The 14353-nt window shown below is 35.7% G+C and overlaps 1 protein-coding gene across 1 annotated transcript in view; it reads left to right on the top strand.

The window, feature by feature from the left end:
- Positions 1–445: 445 nt before the first annotated feature.
- The window catches only part of LOC107482482 (nudix hydrolase 3), a 20633-nt gene continuing 6725 nt past the window's right edge, over positions 446–14353 (top strand). The window contains exons 1-16 of the mRNA XM_052260111.1: positions 446–631; positions 715–894; positions 1120–1197; positions 1654–1750; positions 2735–2868; positions 3422–3503; positions 4407–4493; positions 4914–5020; positions 5539–5710; positions 5793–6025; positions 6134–6215; positions 11118–11183; positions 11953–12030; positions 12127–12222; positions 12570–12676; positions 12794–12962. Coding sequence (XP_052116071.1) covers positions 534–631; positions 715–894; positions 1120–1197; positions 1654–1750; positions 2735–2868; positions 3422–3503; positions 4407–4493; positions 4914–5020; positions 5539–5710; positions 5793–6025; positions 6134–6215; positions 11118–11183; positions 11953–12030; positions 12127–12222; positions 12570–12676; positions 12794–12962 — 1866 coding nt within the window. The 5' untranslated portion in view covers positions 446–533. The remainder of the gene's footprint in view (positions 632–714; positions 895–1119; positions 1198–1653; positions 1751–2734; positions 2869–3421; positions 3504–4406; positions 4494–4913; positions 5021–5538; positions 5711–5792; positions 6026–6133; positions 6216–11117; positions 11184–11952; positions 12031–12126; positions 12223–12569; positions 12677–12793; positions 12963–14353) is intronic.

The raw sequence follows: 14353 nt of genomic DNA, 5'->3' as shown, positions 1-14353 counted from the left end.
ACATCTATAGGAACATTTTCTTTCTTTCTTGTTCATGATTTTTTTCTTTGGGTAGGCTATTCATTCTACCTACAATGAGAAAATAAAATAAATATATTTGTAGCAAAGAAAGAAGTGCCAACTTTGTTGAAAAGTACCTATTTTATTAAATGAGAAAAAAATTTAGAATGTTTTTCCTTCTTTGTTAAAACTTTTTTAGATACAACTTTTCTATTTTCAACCTAAAACTAGAAACTTTTTAAATAATTGGNATTTAGTATTTTTAATTATTTAAAAATTAATTTATTTAATGCAAAATTTTTAGGCGATTAAATTGTGACTTTACTCTCTTATTTGTTTAGATTGATAGGTATTTTGAATATTTTAGATGCAAATAATAGATTATTTTATAAATAAAATTTTATAATATTTTGCGAACTGGAATATTGTATCTTTGGTTAAAAAAAAAAAACTCAAAATTGGTATTCCCAAGCTATAGTCGAGTGTTGTGGTGGACTGGTGGTGCTGTGAGTGGCACTCCATTGGCAGCTGAAATGGCGCATATTGAAGAGCCGCAGTTACAGAAGCAAGAAGAAGAGCACCTCGATGTTCTAACCAAGTCCGGCCAAAAAACCGGCGTCTCGAAGCCCAGGTAAACCAACCACAACTCCCTCGAACCGTTATCGCTTCGATCTCATGTTCATGCTTTTCCATTTTGAAACAACTCTTTCACAGAGGCCACGTTCATCGCGATGGGGATTACCATCGAGCTGTTCACGTTTGGATTTTCGCTGAGAGCACACAGCAGCTTCTCCTCCAACGCCGTGCCCTATGCAAAGATTCTTGGCCTGATTTGTGGGACATCTCCAGCGCCGGCCACATCTCCGCCGGCGATTCCTCCCTTGAAACCGCTCGGTAATCACAAACACAACAGCTATGCTCTTATTTATTTCTTGTATTTCTTTTCATGTTAATTCTACTTATCTTTCGTGATGCTTAGTGGTGATAGTTGACAAGCACTAACTTCTAAGAGTGATAATTGTGTTTTATGATACTTAATATAGATTGATGGAGAATTGTTCTGAATGATAGAGAAAAGAGTATTGCTATCCTGATGTAGTGTGTTGAGTTCTTTTTCAGAAGGGAGCTCGAGGAAGAGTTAGGTGTGACACTTCCAAAGGATGCTTTCGAACTGATTTTTGTTTTCCTCCAAGAATGGTAAGTGGTGTCTGCTCTCTGCTGCATCACTTCATTTTTGTCTGTGTATTGTTTCTGTTTTTATTTTTTATTTTTTTAACTTGATATGTTTATAAGCATGATCAGGATGATTAAGATAATGAAACTCTGCCTCCTTTTGTTTGCCTGTTTTTGCCATTGTTTTTAGGTAAAACTGCAAGCATGATGTAAAATTAAAATGAAGGGTCCTTTGTGTTATTGTAGTGAAAGCATATCAACTGAATATGAAAACAGGAAAAACCCTAATAATTCTCTTTATCTTCTGATTAAAGCTAAGCTTACTGCTTCTTTAGAGGTCTGTTTTTCACTGATATGTAGAGAGACTGCTTCGTTGATTTGCCTTTCTCTAGGATTTATTTTATTTGCAATTTGCACTCAATATCCTCCTTTTGTTATCCGTGGACTAGTTTGATAACTAACTTTAGATATGGAATGCAGTGTCATAAATGATGGAAAGTACATCAATAATGAATATAATGATGTGTATCTTGTGACAACTATTGATCCAATTCCTCTGGAAGCTTTTACACTTCAGGTGCGGATGCGTAAGATGTTTGCAAATTTCAGTTACTGTAGTTTTGTTCTTTGGATTTTCTGTGTGCACTTTTAATCTCCTCTTATTCAAATGCCTCCCCTATAACCATGAATAAAATGCTCAGCACTCATCAATTGACAAAACCCCGAGCACAATATATAAGAAAATCACGATAATACTAAACAACACTAAACCCCTTTGGCATAGACATCAAGGTAACAAAGCAAAGACACATCTGCACACACCTTATGAATAGAATTCGAAGTCTCAGCAAGAAAAAGAAATACCATTGTCAGGCACTTGATATACATTGGTTTCTATTAGATTCAGTAATAACCTCTTATGCCTGTATCACATATCCACCCATTGTAGCATATGTTCTTTTTCCTTGAAAACATTTATCATCTCCTATTCAAATACAATTCTATTTCTAGTCCTCCATATAGTCCACATAACACCAAGAAAAGGTGGTACATGTTTAGGCCTGACTTTGGATGTTTTAAGAAACATAATGGGTCATGATATTTTCCAATTCCAATAATAGAGTTAGGGTTGTTTGATTTTCTTATACGAAAGTGTGGCTCAATAGACGAGCCCCCCCACCCCAGTCCAGAAAAAGTTTATTTGTTAAAATCAGTGACATGAGGATCTAATATCATTTGTTGAAGCTCAGTTTGTCTCGACAGGACGAGAATTATGTGATAAAACACTTGGAATCATGTGGCTTAATTGATTTTGATTACATGTCACTTCTATCTTTTTTCTTTGTATCCTATTGCGGTCAATGATTTACTCTAGATGTACCCTTTTCTATGCTATTAGTGTTATAAGGTAGTGTTCATGCTTTACGCTTAGGTTATTGTATGTTCTTATGTAATTCCATGCCTTCCCTTCTTGTCTTTTCTAAATTCTCAATACATGCATGATTTATATTGTTAAGTTTCCTAATTTATACGAGGATTCTTTTTTTTTTTTTTATTTTAGGAAGCAGAAGTTTCTGCTGTTAAATATATCTCTTATGGAGAGTATAAACTGTTACTGGCCAAAGGAGATTCAGAGTATGTCCCTTATGATGTTGATGGACAATATGGTCAGCTTTTTGATATCATTGAAAAGAGGTATGTTATTATTTGAGTTATGCATGATGCTAAATTTCTTTATACATTTGCAGCAAAATGACTTCTGTTACTTGATCACCCATCTCAAAATTTAATCACTTTTCCTTCTCTCTTTTCATTGAACTAGATTAGAACTACTCTTGAATCATATGGTCATGTCTTCCTGTTCCCTCTCTCTCTCTCTCTTTCTCTCTAAATTTGTATTTTATTTGGAAATGAGTGATGAGTGATGTATATTGAGGGAGGGATAGGTTATCTTCAAAACTAGAAAATAAGAAAAGAGGGGCAAAAGAAACATGGAGAATAGTATGGAGGAAAAGAGTGGCCTTTACGGATATGTGCATTAATAATGTAGGAATACTTGAATAAATGGGCCATCTCATCCATCACAATCTCAAGCGTCAGTTTGTAGATTCCCTAAAGTCATTTGAGTCAATCTGAATACTCAGTGTCTTCCGAATTCCTTTTTTGTCCTTTTGCTGTACAACTCAAGATTCATTTGAATCTTCATTTTTATGTGCTTATTTTTGTTTCCTTAACATGTTTATGGAAGGTACAACGAGAACACTGTAGCACGCAGTTTGAGTCTACAAAAGCAACTAAGTCGTTATGCTCCCATTTCCCTGAGTGCAGAGGTGAATTATTTATTTATTTTATATTATGTTGACCTCTCCTTCTGTTTTGATGAACAATTTTTCTCTCACTCCCTCTATTTTGTCAATTTGAATTGCTTACGTTTAAAGTATGCACATTTATCTTCTATCAGGCTGTTTAAATGCACTTTATTTTATTTTCCCGAAAGTGATTTTGATACCTAGTTTTTTTTATATAATTTATTATTATGATTATGATTTTCCTGCATATGATGCAATCCACAGATTTAGAATAAACATTGACTTTGTTCTCATCAATTAGAATGTTGAAATTTGAGAGTAAACCAAGTTGATTCATGAGCCAGATACGCCATTTTTGAGGTGAAATTCTATTTGGTTCGGGTTCTTTTTTCTTGTGTGGAGATTGGAGAGTGTATAACTGTCAGAATTGTCGTTCTTGAACTACCAAAAAATAAAGAAATCAGAATTTGGATTCTTTATTTGCTTGCCAGTATAATCTTGAGCCCAATTTATAAAATATCTTCTGTATGAGGCTGTGTGCATAAAATCCGTATGATCGCATTTGTACAAAATGGGTGTCAAATAATATATTGATTTTTTGTCCAAGAAGGACAGAATGTGATGTCGTTATGGTAATTGCAGAGATAATAGCATTTGGAATTTATCCTATATATTTGTTACATTAGTTTGATTAACTTGGAGGTTTTTGATGAATTTTTATTGGAAATGTACTTTGTGAGTTTGTTTATATGCTGTCATTTGTTCTATATATTGCTTATTTGACTAAAAAAAGTTTTCCATTTTGAAGGTCATGACATCATTGTTTGTTGAGTGTAGCAGTGCTTGGGTTAATTTATTAAGATCATAATTATCCCAAATCTTTTTGGCTCCTGTTTGGACATATTTCATGGTTTATTCTGGCAGTTGACAGGGCTTACAGATTCAGATAAGGACACTCTTGCTTATGTTGTGAAGGCTGCAATGGTTATGGATGAAATTTTTTATCTTCAGGTTGTGTTTACAGCATAGCTGTGTTTGGACTAAATGGTGTGTGTATATATATACACGGTGCAATAAATTTAAAGAATATTTTTATTTCTAACATTTTATCATTTTATGCATGTAAATGTGTCATATGGCTCCAGTAAAAAGATGTGTCATATGGAATGTTTTGCTTAAGCGTTTTTTTTATAAAAAAGGCATAATTTTTTATAAATATTTTTGGTTTCAGTATATTATTAATCTTATTATTATTTGCTATCAAAAAAGAAAATTATTATTATTATTATTATTATTCAGCTTTTAGCCATTTAAAATGTTTGGTCTTATTCCCTTCTCCATCATACCAATCTCATCTTATGTCTGTCATTGGTTGGTAGAGTGAAGTTTATGGCAGTGTGTATTACTAAAGGATGTTTATTTTATTATCAGTCCTGGTACAGTAATCCGGTTCTTAGAGATTGGTTGAAGGAGCATGCTGGTACATCGGAGTTAAATAAGTTGAAATGGTCTTATTATCTGATTAACAAGAGCCCTTGGTAAGTCCTTGACAGTTCTGTAGCCATTAAGTGGTATATATTTGCTCTTACATTAAATAGAGGTTGGTGAATTTTGTATGCGAGAAAAATCTACTTGCAGTTAGAACAAATCCCATTGCTCTGCTTTTTTTCTTGAGCATTCATAGTTTTATGTTTGAGTCCTGTAAACCCTGGAATTTGCCTCATTGGTCCTTAAACAAATGGGACCTTTACTATCCAAAACCAGCTCATTGGTCCTGTAATTGTGTCAGGAACTGAGGCAGGACACCACCTATTTTTAAGATTTATTTTCTGATTTCTTATAATTACCACCTACTTTTAGAGTGAGTGGTATGAGTAGTGAAGGGATTAGCTAGATTTTTGAGTGGAGTTTGGTGAGGAGCAGGGGTGTGCAATAAAATTATTTCAGTTTGTAACTATTTCAAACTGTCAAAAAAAAACATTTTTTTGGCTGGTGTTTGTAATTGCTTAACTTGTGAACTTGATTATATTTTTTGTAATCTATTTGTTGTTGGCAGGTCTTGCCTTGATGAAGATGAGGCATTTTTGACAACTGCAGATTCGGCAATTAGGTTGCTTTCTGAAGAAAATGGGAAAGTAAACAACTGGAGGGGTCTGGAATACAGGGCAGCATTTCCCATGTCAAAACCTCCCGGTGCTAATTTCTACCCTCCAGACATGGACAAAATGGTACCATCATGATAAGCATGTACTGTCAGAACAATTGAGAACTTGCAATTAAGAAAAGCTGTTAAAAGCTTCTATCTTGCAGGAGTTTGAAATATGGAAGGACAGTCTAAAAAAGGACCAACAGAAGGAGGCAACAGGCTTTTTCACTGTTATTAAAAGGCACAGCGAATCTATTTTAAATTCTCATCCACATGGTAACAAAACTAGTGCTACTCATGATCTATATATAGTTCCTTACTCTGAAGAATACAAGGCTCTCCTTACAAAGGCTGCTGATTTATTGCATAAAGCTGGGAACACTACTAACTCACCAAGGTATTGCCCTATCTATATTATCATCATTAAGAAGTAATTGTAGCTCAGTTTCATGCTAAATATTGTTTTACTTACAGTTGTTGGTTGACTCATTCTTTCGAAGTGTAGTTTGAAGAGGCTGCTACATAGCAAGGCTGATGCTTTTCTGTCAAACGACTATTATGACTCAGATATAGCATGGATGGAATTGGTTTGTTGAATTCTCTCATTTACTTTTTGTGCCACGATAATTTTAAATTTGATCTCAAGCCAGGTAGAAGTAATGCGAACAGTATCTGATTTTCTTTAATATATAATATTCTATCATGGGAAGACGACAATAACAAGAATCACTAAGATCTGTCCCACTGGTTGGGATCTGGCATATTGTAAAGTGTAGTTGATTAAAAGGCACTAACAATGTTAGTTTACCATTTTATTTATTAAATGTGTGCAATAACAAATGTAAGATTAATCAAGATAGTAAGTATTTTGTTTTCTTAGTAAATGTTTTCAGGTTCAAATCTGAATTCAAAATGATTTTCATGGCTATATATATCAATAAGGGTATTTTAGAGAAAAAACATTGATATAATCATTATATACGGTATATATTCTACCTAAAACATTGATATAATCATTGTTTGGGTTTGCTTCCATGGATTTGGAAGAGTGATGAGTCTAGTTTTCTGGCAATTGTTGAATGTGAGATAAGAATTCCGTTGTTTTAGTTACATAGTGGAAACTAGTTTATATAGCTGGAAAAAGGGATTCTTACATAATTACAGGATATCCACAGTCACAATTAACTAGTGTATCACAACGGATCCTATAATACTCTAACTCATTTATTCATAGATATTCTAACACTCTCCTCTAAACTTGAGCATATAGACTGTATGCACCAAGCTTGTTACATAGATATCTTATTCTAGGACCTGTTGAGGCTTTAGTTAAGAGATCTTCCAACTATTTATTTGAATTGACACAGCTTGTAGTGGTCTTCAGAGAGGATCTTGTGTTTATTGTATTGAAAATCAATCTCAATGTGTTTGGTCCTCTCATAAAAGATTGGATTAGAAACGATATGCACAGCTGCCTGGTTGTCACATACAAATGTCATAGGTTTGATTTTCCCAAATTGTAGTTCTGAAAGTTGTTTCAGCCAGAAGCTCATGAGGTTATGCTGTGGCACAATATTCTACTCCAGCACTAGACCTTGTAAACACATCATGCATTTGACTTTTCCAAGAAATAATATTGCCACCAACGAGTACATAATAGCTAGATTGGGTACGTTATCAATCGAACAACCTGCCTAATCAGCATCACAATATCCAACTATCTCTTAGTGACCCTTATCCTCATAGAGAAGACCCTTACCCCAGGAGACATACTTTTAAAATGCATATCAAAATATCCTAATGATCTTCACACGGTGAATGCAAAAATTGATTGGCTAGACTTACTACATAGGAGATGTCAAGACGGGTATGAGTGAGATTCAGTTCAGTTTCTCGACTAATCTTCTGTATTTTCCTGGGTCAGTTAGATAAGGGTTTCCCTTGATTCGGCAGGTGATTGACATTGGGATCCATAGGAGAATCAAGGGGTTTGGCTCCAAGCAAGCCAACTTCTTTTATGATGTAGATAGCATATTTTCTTAGAGTGAACAATGCCATCTTTAGGTGATGCAGCTTCAATACCTAAGAAGTAACAGTTTGCCAAGGTCTTTAATCTGAAAGTGGTGACATAGATGTTGTTGAAGTCAAGTTATACCATCATTATCGTTCCTAGTTATGACAATATCATCCACATACATAACTAGATAATTGCATCCTTGAGGAGTGTGGCGGTAAAACACAGAGTAGCCGTTTTCACTCCAGATCATGCCAAATTGTTGAACCATAGAGGAAAATCTATCAAAGTGGACTCGAGGAGAATCCTTAAGATCATGAGGTGATTGGTGGAGCCGACAAACAAGGCGAAAACCAAGTAGATTCCTCCATATATATTGTTTCAAGTTATCATGATGGAAACCATTTTTTATGTGCAGTTGATGTAGAAGCCCATAATGCATGGGGGCCATGGCAAGAAAGAGACAAAAGAGGTCATCTTGGCTGCGAGAGAAAAATGTCGCCATAAGTCAAGCAAAAAATCTGAGTAAAACCCTTGGCAACCCAAGTGTCCCTGCTGTGAAGCGCACACATCTTATCAAGAAAAGCATGTCTCCACCCAGGATGATATAAAGCTTCAGTTGGTGTTTTAGGAATAGACACAGAAGATGGAGATGGCACATAAGAATAATGTCCTGGAGACAAGCGATGGTAGGATAAAGCAACATAATGAGGAGAAGGGTTATGGATAAAGCGTATACCTTTACAAAGGGCAATAAGAAGGTCAAACTCGAGTGGTCGGCCCAAAATTGGTAAAGGAGGCCTTGGTGGAGATGAGTCTATAGCAACTAGAACGATTTCTAGAGGGTGCACCCACCTGGAGATGATTAAGGCTCCGTGGCAACATGAGGAGGTAGTGGAAGGTTGGGTCGTTGGTGATGAAAATGATCATAAGGTGGGTGATGTGGAGGCAGAGGTGCTAAGGTGGGGGCGGAAGCCATAGGTAAAGGAGGTAGTGGTAAGTCATCAGTCAAGTCCTATAGAAACAACGATAACCCTTCTCAGACCTAGCATACCCAAGAAAACCACATTAAGGGAACAGGCAGAAAGTTTGTCAATATTTAGGGTAAGGTTGTGGACAAAATAGGTAGAGCCAAAGACATGAGTGGTTAAAGAGTCAATCGTTGTGTGAGGAAACAACACTGAGTGGTTGACTTTTGACCCAAAATAGGAGGCATACGATTAATGAGGTAACATGTGGAAAGGACAACATCTCCCCGAAAACGAGAAGGAACATGAGAATGTAGAAGGATCCTGGTAGTGTCAACCAAATGATGATTTCTCCACTCTGCAATCCCATTTTATTAACAGTTGTGAGCACAAGAGGTTTGATGGACACCATGAGAAGCCATGTACAACGAGAAAAAAATCATCTATTAAAGTAACAAAATACTTAATTCTTAAAGTAGACTTAGTATGTCTAGGATCCCAAGTATCAGAAAAAACTAAAAGAAAAGACGAAGCACGAATACTGACACTATTAAAAGAACTCTGGGTGTGTTTCTGTTAAGTACCTAAGGAAAATGGAAAACCATAACTTAAAAGCTAGCTGTAAAGGGGGAAGAACCACTCCTTAATACAAATCAGGCATTCCATACTAACCGATGTGCGACTTTGGGCACCCCATAATACGTAAGCCCCTAACAATATACCGCCCTTGGAGAGCCGATGTCCACGGCGGCTTCACTCTATCAACACTGACCCAGTGATAGCCTCTTCGCTACCGGTTAACAGTATTTGGTATTCATCTTAATCCAGTCTATGGGTAGCCCTTTCCATGTCCATTGGCAATCAGGCTCTGATACCATTGTTAAGTACCTAAGGAAAGTGGAAAATCACACCTTAAAAGCTAGCTGTTAAGGGGGAAGAACTACTCCTTAAATACAACACCAAGCATCCCATACTACCTTATGTGGGACTTTGGGCACCCCATAATAGCCAAGTCTGGAACAGTTTCCCAAATTGACATGATTCACAAGACAAACTATATTAGGTGGAAAGGCTATTGAGCATGGAAAGTGAGGATGGATAATGAGGGGATTGGTGGAGTGAGGCGAGCACAGTGGTGGGTATGGTGGCGGATGTGCAGCAGTGGGTGGGCAGCAGGGAGATCAGACAGCCCATGGAGGTGCATCGGAAGGCAGACGACAGTTCCATTTAAGGGGCTGTACAGCGCACGTGAGCATGAGTCCCACGGTGTAGGCAGGAAAATTTTTTCTCAAGAGGACAGTGGGTCCTCTTTGTGTACGGACTGAATAATTGTTTCTCTCTAGGCTCTAGACATCATGTTGAATGTGAGAAAAGGAGAGAAAGACATAAGAATTCTGTGTGTTTTTGTTACACATCGGAGACTAGTTTATATAACCTGAATAAGGGATTCTAGACATAATTACAAGATATATACAATTGACTACCGTATCATAAATTCATAATGGATCTTATAATATCCTAACTAATTTATTCACTCATATTCTAACAATATACACTTTATACTTCAAGATAGTGTAAATGCTAGAGCAGCAGTCCCATATCTTTATGGAGGTTTTTTTGATATATTACTGGATTCAGGATAAGATTTAACAGTGTATTTGGCACTAAGTGATTGTTCTCTAAGTGATATGTTTTGAAGTTGGAGAGATTTGTCACGTTGATCCTTCTCTTTTACCATGTTTCTCTCTCTCTCTCTCGCTCTCTCTCATGTTTATGTTCACAAGTTTCCTTATCAATTTTATTTTGTGATTCTATTTCATCTCATAAAATATATCTTCTAGTAAACTAAAATTGTTAGTGTTGTGAGAAAGGAGAGCGGAAGTATCTTCCATGTTTCTCAACTACATGGCAGAGGTTATAGATATAGATATTGTGCAATATATACAAGATATGGAGGATAACTTATTCATGTTCAAAGTCTTGGTAAAGATACATGCTAATTGATCATTTGAGTTAGCAAATATTATGCTCCTTTTGGCATGCCAAATAGTATTAACTCCAGATTAAATACTTTGGAGTATCAGGTATGCATTGAATGAAATGCTTTTTTATATTAAAGAATACATTTTTTTAATCATGAGATTCCAATGAAAAGAAAAAGTTAAAATAAAAATATTATTTTTTTTGTTTTGCATAAAATATCTATTAACAAATACAAATGAAAGGCTATTTACTTGTAAATAATTTTTATTATTTATTTATACGATGTTTTAAAAAAATAGCGTTTTAAAAATTACAAAAACTTTTAGCATTTTAGACGGTAAAATATAAAAAGAAAAACTAAATTGTTAAGAAATATTCTTTTATCAATCATTTGATTACGGAATTTAAAACATTCCTAATTTAAATATTCATTATTTCAACTTCCTGCAAACGCATTCTTACTATAACATGTTTTCTGATCATGTTAATTTTTCTTTTATTTATTTATTTTTTTCTGGGTGCAGGACTCTAAGTTAGATGTTACAATTGGGCCATATGAAACTTATGAGGACAAGCTTTTTGGATATAAGGTGATTTTTCAACAATTTTGCTTTTTTAAGGTTCCAGGAGGGTGTTTGGAGTCCCTCCACTTCTCCACCTATTGTTCCCTGCCATCCTCCTCCCTAAAATGTGGACAGTCATGTTCTATTGCACACACATGGCACCAGATGCTGCAATCCATGCACACCCACTTTCCAACATTAGCAATAAAAGTCTCCAAACCAAAGTCATTTTAAATTATTATCTTCTCAATTAGAAAATATTTACATTTAACAAAATTGTGGCATCAGTTTCAGCCATTTGCCAGCTAATCTACAAAAATACCAAGTTTCTTTAATATAATATCGTAAATCTTAGATCTGGAAATAATGTTATTGGCTTATTGTCAACAATTGTCCATGCAGTGCCGAGAATGTTAGTATTTATTGTCGACAATTACCCTGTTTTTGTATTCGCATGTGCTCCTTGGTAGTCCAAGATACCTACCCCACAATGTGTTTTTTGGACTTCTCAGTTTCATATTTCTTTCACTTATATATTTGACAAAGTGTCATTTGCAAAGATTGTGTAGCCGTTCTTGAGAATAGGTGTGTAGAGTCTCTTAGCAATGTACTAATATCTGTTGCATCATCCATTGTGTATGAGTGCCATGTTGTCAAGTTAATCGCTATAAGTCTTTAGTCTTTGTGATATCATGATTAAATAAATATAAATTCATTGGAAACTTGTCAATATGCACTCGCTTGGAAAAGAATCATCATTATCTTTGAACTTAGTGTTGCATTGCTATTCCCTCAGGCTACCTTTGAAGCGTATATTGGAATCAGGGACGATGAAGCAACAGCTCAATTGAAACTCTTTGGTGATAATCTGAAGGTTCAATACCTGGAGCATTTCATTGTGAATAACTGTATTTATTTCTTTTATCTCCTACATATTGTCGCTGATTTGCGAAATAATTTTCTACTGAAGCTTCTGGAAGAAAATCTCCCAATGGATAGTGCATACAAATCAAAAGATGTGAATGCAGCTCCTATACGAGTTATACAACTTATCTATAATGCTGGGGTGAGTGTTCGGAACTTTTGAAATTTGGGTGTATATATAATATTATGATGACAATCTTTCCTCTGCTGTTCAATTGAATCTGGTATAAAACATGTTATAAATGGGTTGGACTCTTAGCTGCACAGGAAAACATATTAGATAGGGAAGAAAAGAAAAGTTTCATGACTAAAGAATGGTGTTGTTACTATGACAAAAGAGCTAAGGCTTTCTAATAAAGAAAAAGCTGTTATGTGCAATCACTAAATTCCATGCGTCCTTACAAACTTCAAAAGTAGTTGTGTATGTAATACAGTATCTTGTGCTTAAAACTATTTAACTGGAAATTTTGCGATAATAAATTATTTCAGGATGTCAAGGGGCCGCAGACTCTTGCTTTCAATCTACCCAATGATGAACGTATTGTAAATGACAGGGGAACATCAATGGTCATGCTTAAGAATGTTTCAGAGGCTAAGTAAAATTCAAACCCTGAAAAGTCTAGCTTGCTCAAGTTGCATCTTGTTAGTGATCCTCCTCTGTTATTTTTCTGAATGGATAGTTAATATCAGGGAAACCTGCCAATTCTTAACAGGTTCAAGCATATTCTTCTTCCTATAGCTGCTGCCTGTGTTGCTGTGGAACAACAAGAATTTGTAGATTTTGAATCATTTTTTACTCATACAATTTGCCACGAATGCTGCCATGGAATTGGACCTCATACCATAACTCTTCCAGATGGTCAGAAGTCTACTGTGAGATTGGTCAGTTGCATAATATGTATCATTGAGACTTTATTTTATTCTAAAAATTTTGCATTAATGGGATTTTATGGTTTTAGGTTGAGGAGTAAGAAAAGACATAATAAAGAGTGAATGAATAATATTGTCAAATAATTATATCATGATGTGATACAAATTTTTCCAGTTTAAAGCTATGACGCTAAGACACAACTTATGATACATGATTTTTTCAACTTCTGTGATTATTTTTGAACTTCCAGCTTTGTCTATCCGCCTCACCTCCTCTCTTCCGCCTACTCTTCTCTCTCTTTGTTCATGCCTCCCTCCTTCCCTCCCTATCTTTGTCATGCCTCTCTTCCTCCTTTTCGTTGTGCCTCCCTCTCAATGTTGTTATCATTGTTGTATGCCTCACCTCCACCTGTGTCTTCGCCTACCTCTCTTCCTCCTCCATGTCCACCTCTCTTCCTCTTAGTGTTGCCCTCCAACTTCGTAGTCAGTGTCTTTGTTCAGTTCTGTGTTGCCTCCACATTGACTCCACCATAACCTGTTAAGTCCATCTAGATACTTAAAAAAGAGGTGCCTTATCCTATCGTCATCATAGAGCAGGATTACTTCGTGCATTTACGAATTTTATTAATAGCTTTAGCCTAAACTGACCTCTCTCCAAAAGAATTGTGTACTCTGTGACTGTTCTGGGGTCCCCCTCTCTTAAAAGCACTCTTGAGTGAATTCTTTGGATGCGACTGGCCGGGGATAGGAACTATGACTGCCATCACGCTTCCATATCTGTGCTGCCTCCACTTCGCCGCATCAACCTCTCTGATTGCTTAGTCCTCACGTCCTTCCTTTCACCTTCATTTCGTTTTTATTTTGAAGTAATTGTTGCATTGATCATTGAATTAGAGTTGCTGATGGTAGTAATTTGGGTTGAGGTTGAAAAATCTATGGTGGAGAGCAATGGTGGTGGTGTGGTACTGTGGTGTAGTGGTTATACTGTGGAGGGTAAAACTAACATTTGGTATAGACTATTGCATCTTGTGCATCATAACAAAACATAATAAAAGATTTGTCTATCTTTGTGTTATGTCTTTTATGTATTTGTATTTATGTCTGAAAGTTACTAAGCAAACACTGCCGAACTTCATGGTGTGTTACTTGAGCTTGATTTTTCAGTAGTTTCCACAATTTTGTATATTTGTTTTTTCTAAATAGGGACCAGAATGCTCTTACTTTTCTTGTGTTGCATCTTAAATACGATAAAATCTCATTGAACAGTTTGGTTAACCAACCGACTTCGTTCCCTCCTAAACCTTAATGGGAAGACTGTATGGGCCTACTTCCCTGCTATTCTTCATCCGCTTTAGGGTCTCCTTTACTTCAAAATCTTACATTTCTTCAAGAATTGAAAATTT

Source organism: Arachis duranensis, chromosome 4, assembly GCF_000817695.3.
Source record: "Arachis duranensis cultivar V14167 chromosome 4, aradu.V14167.gnm2.J7QH, whole genome shotgun sequence".
Taxonomy (NCBI): Eukaryota; Viridiplantae; Streptophyta; class Magnoliopsida; order Fabales; family Fabaceae; genus Arachis; species Arachis duranensis.
Note: the sequence above shows the minus strand (reverse complement) of the source record. Positions and strands in the feature narration are given on the sequence as shown.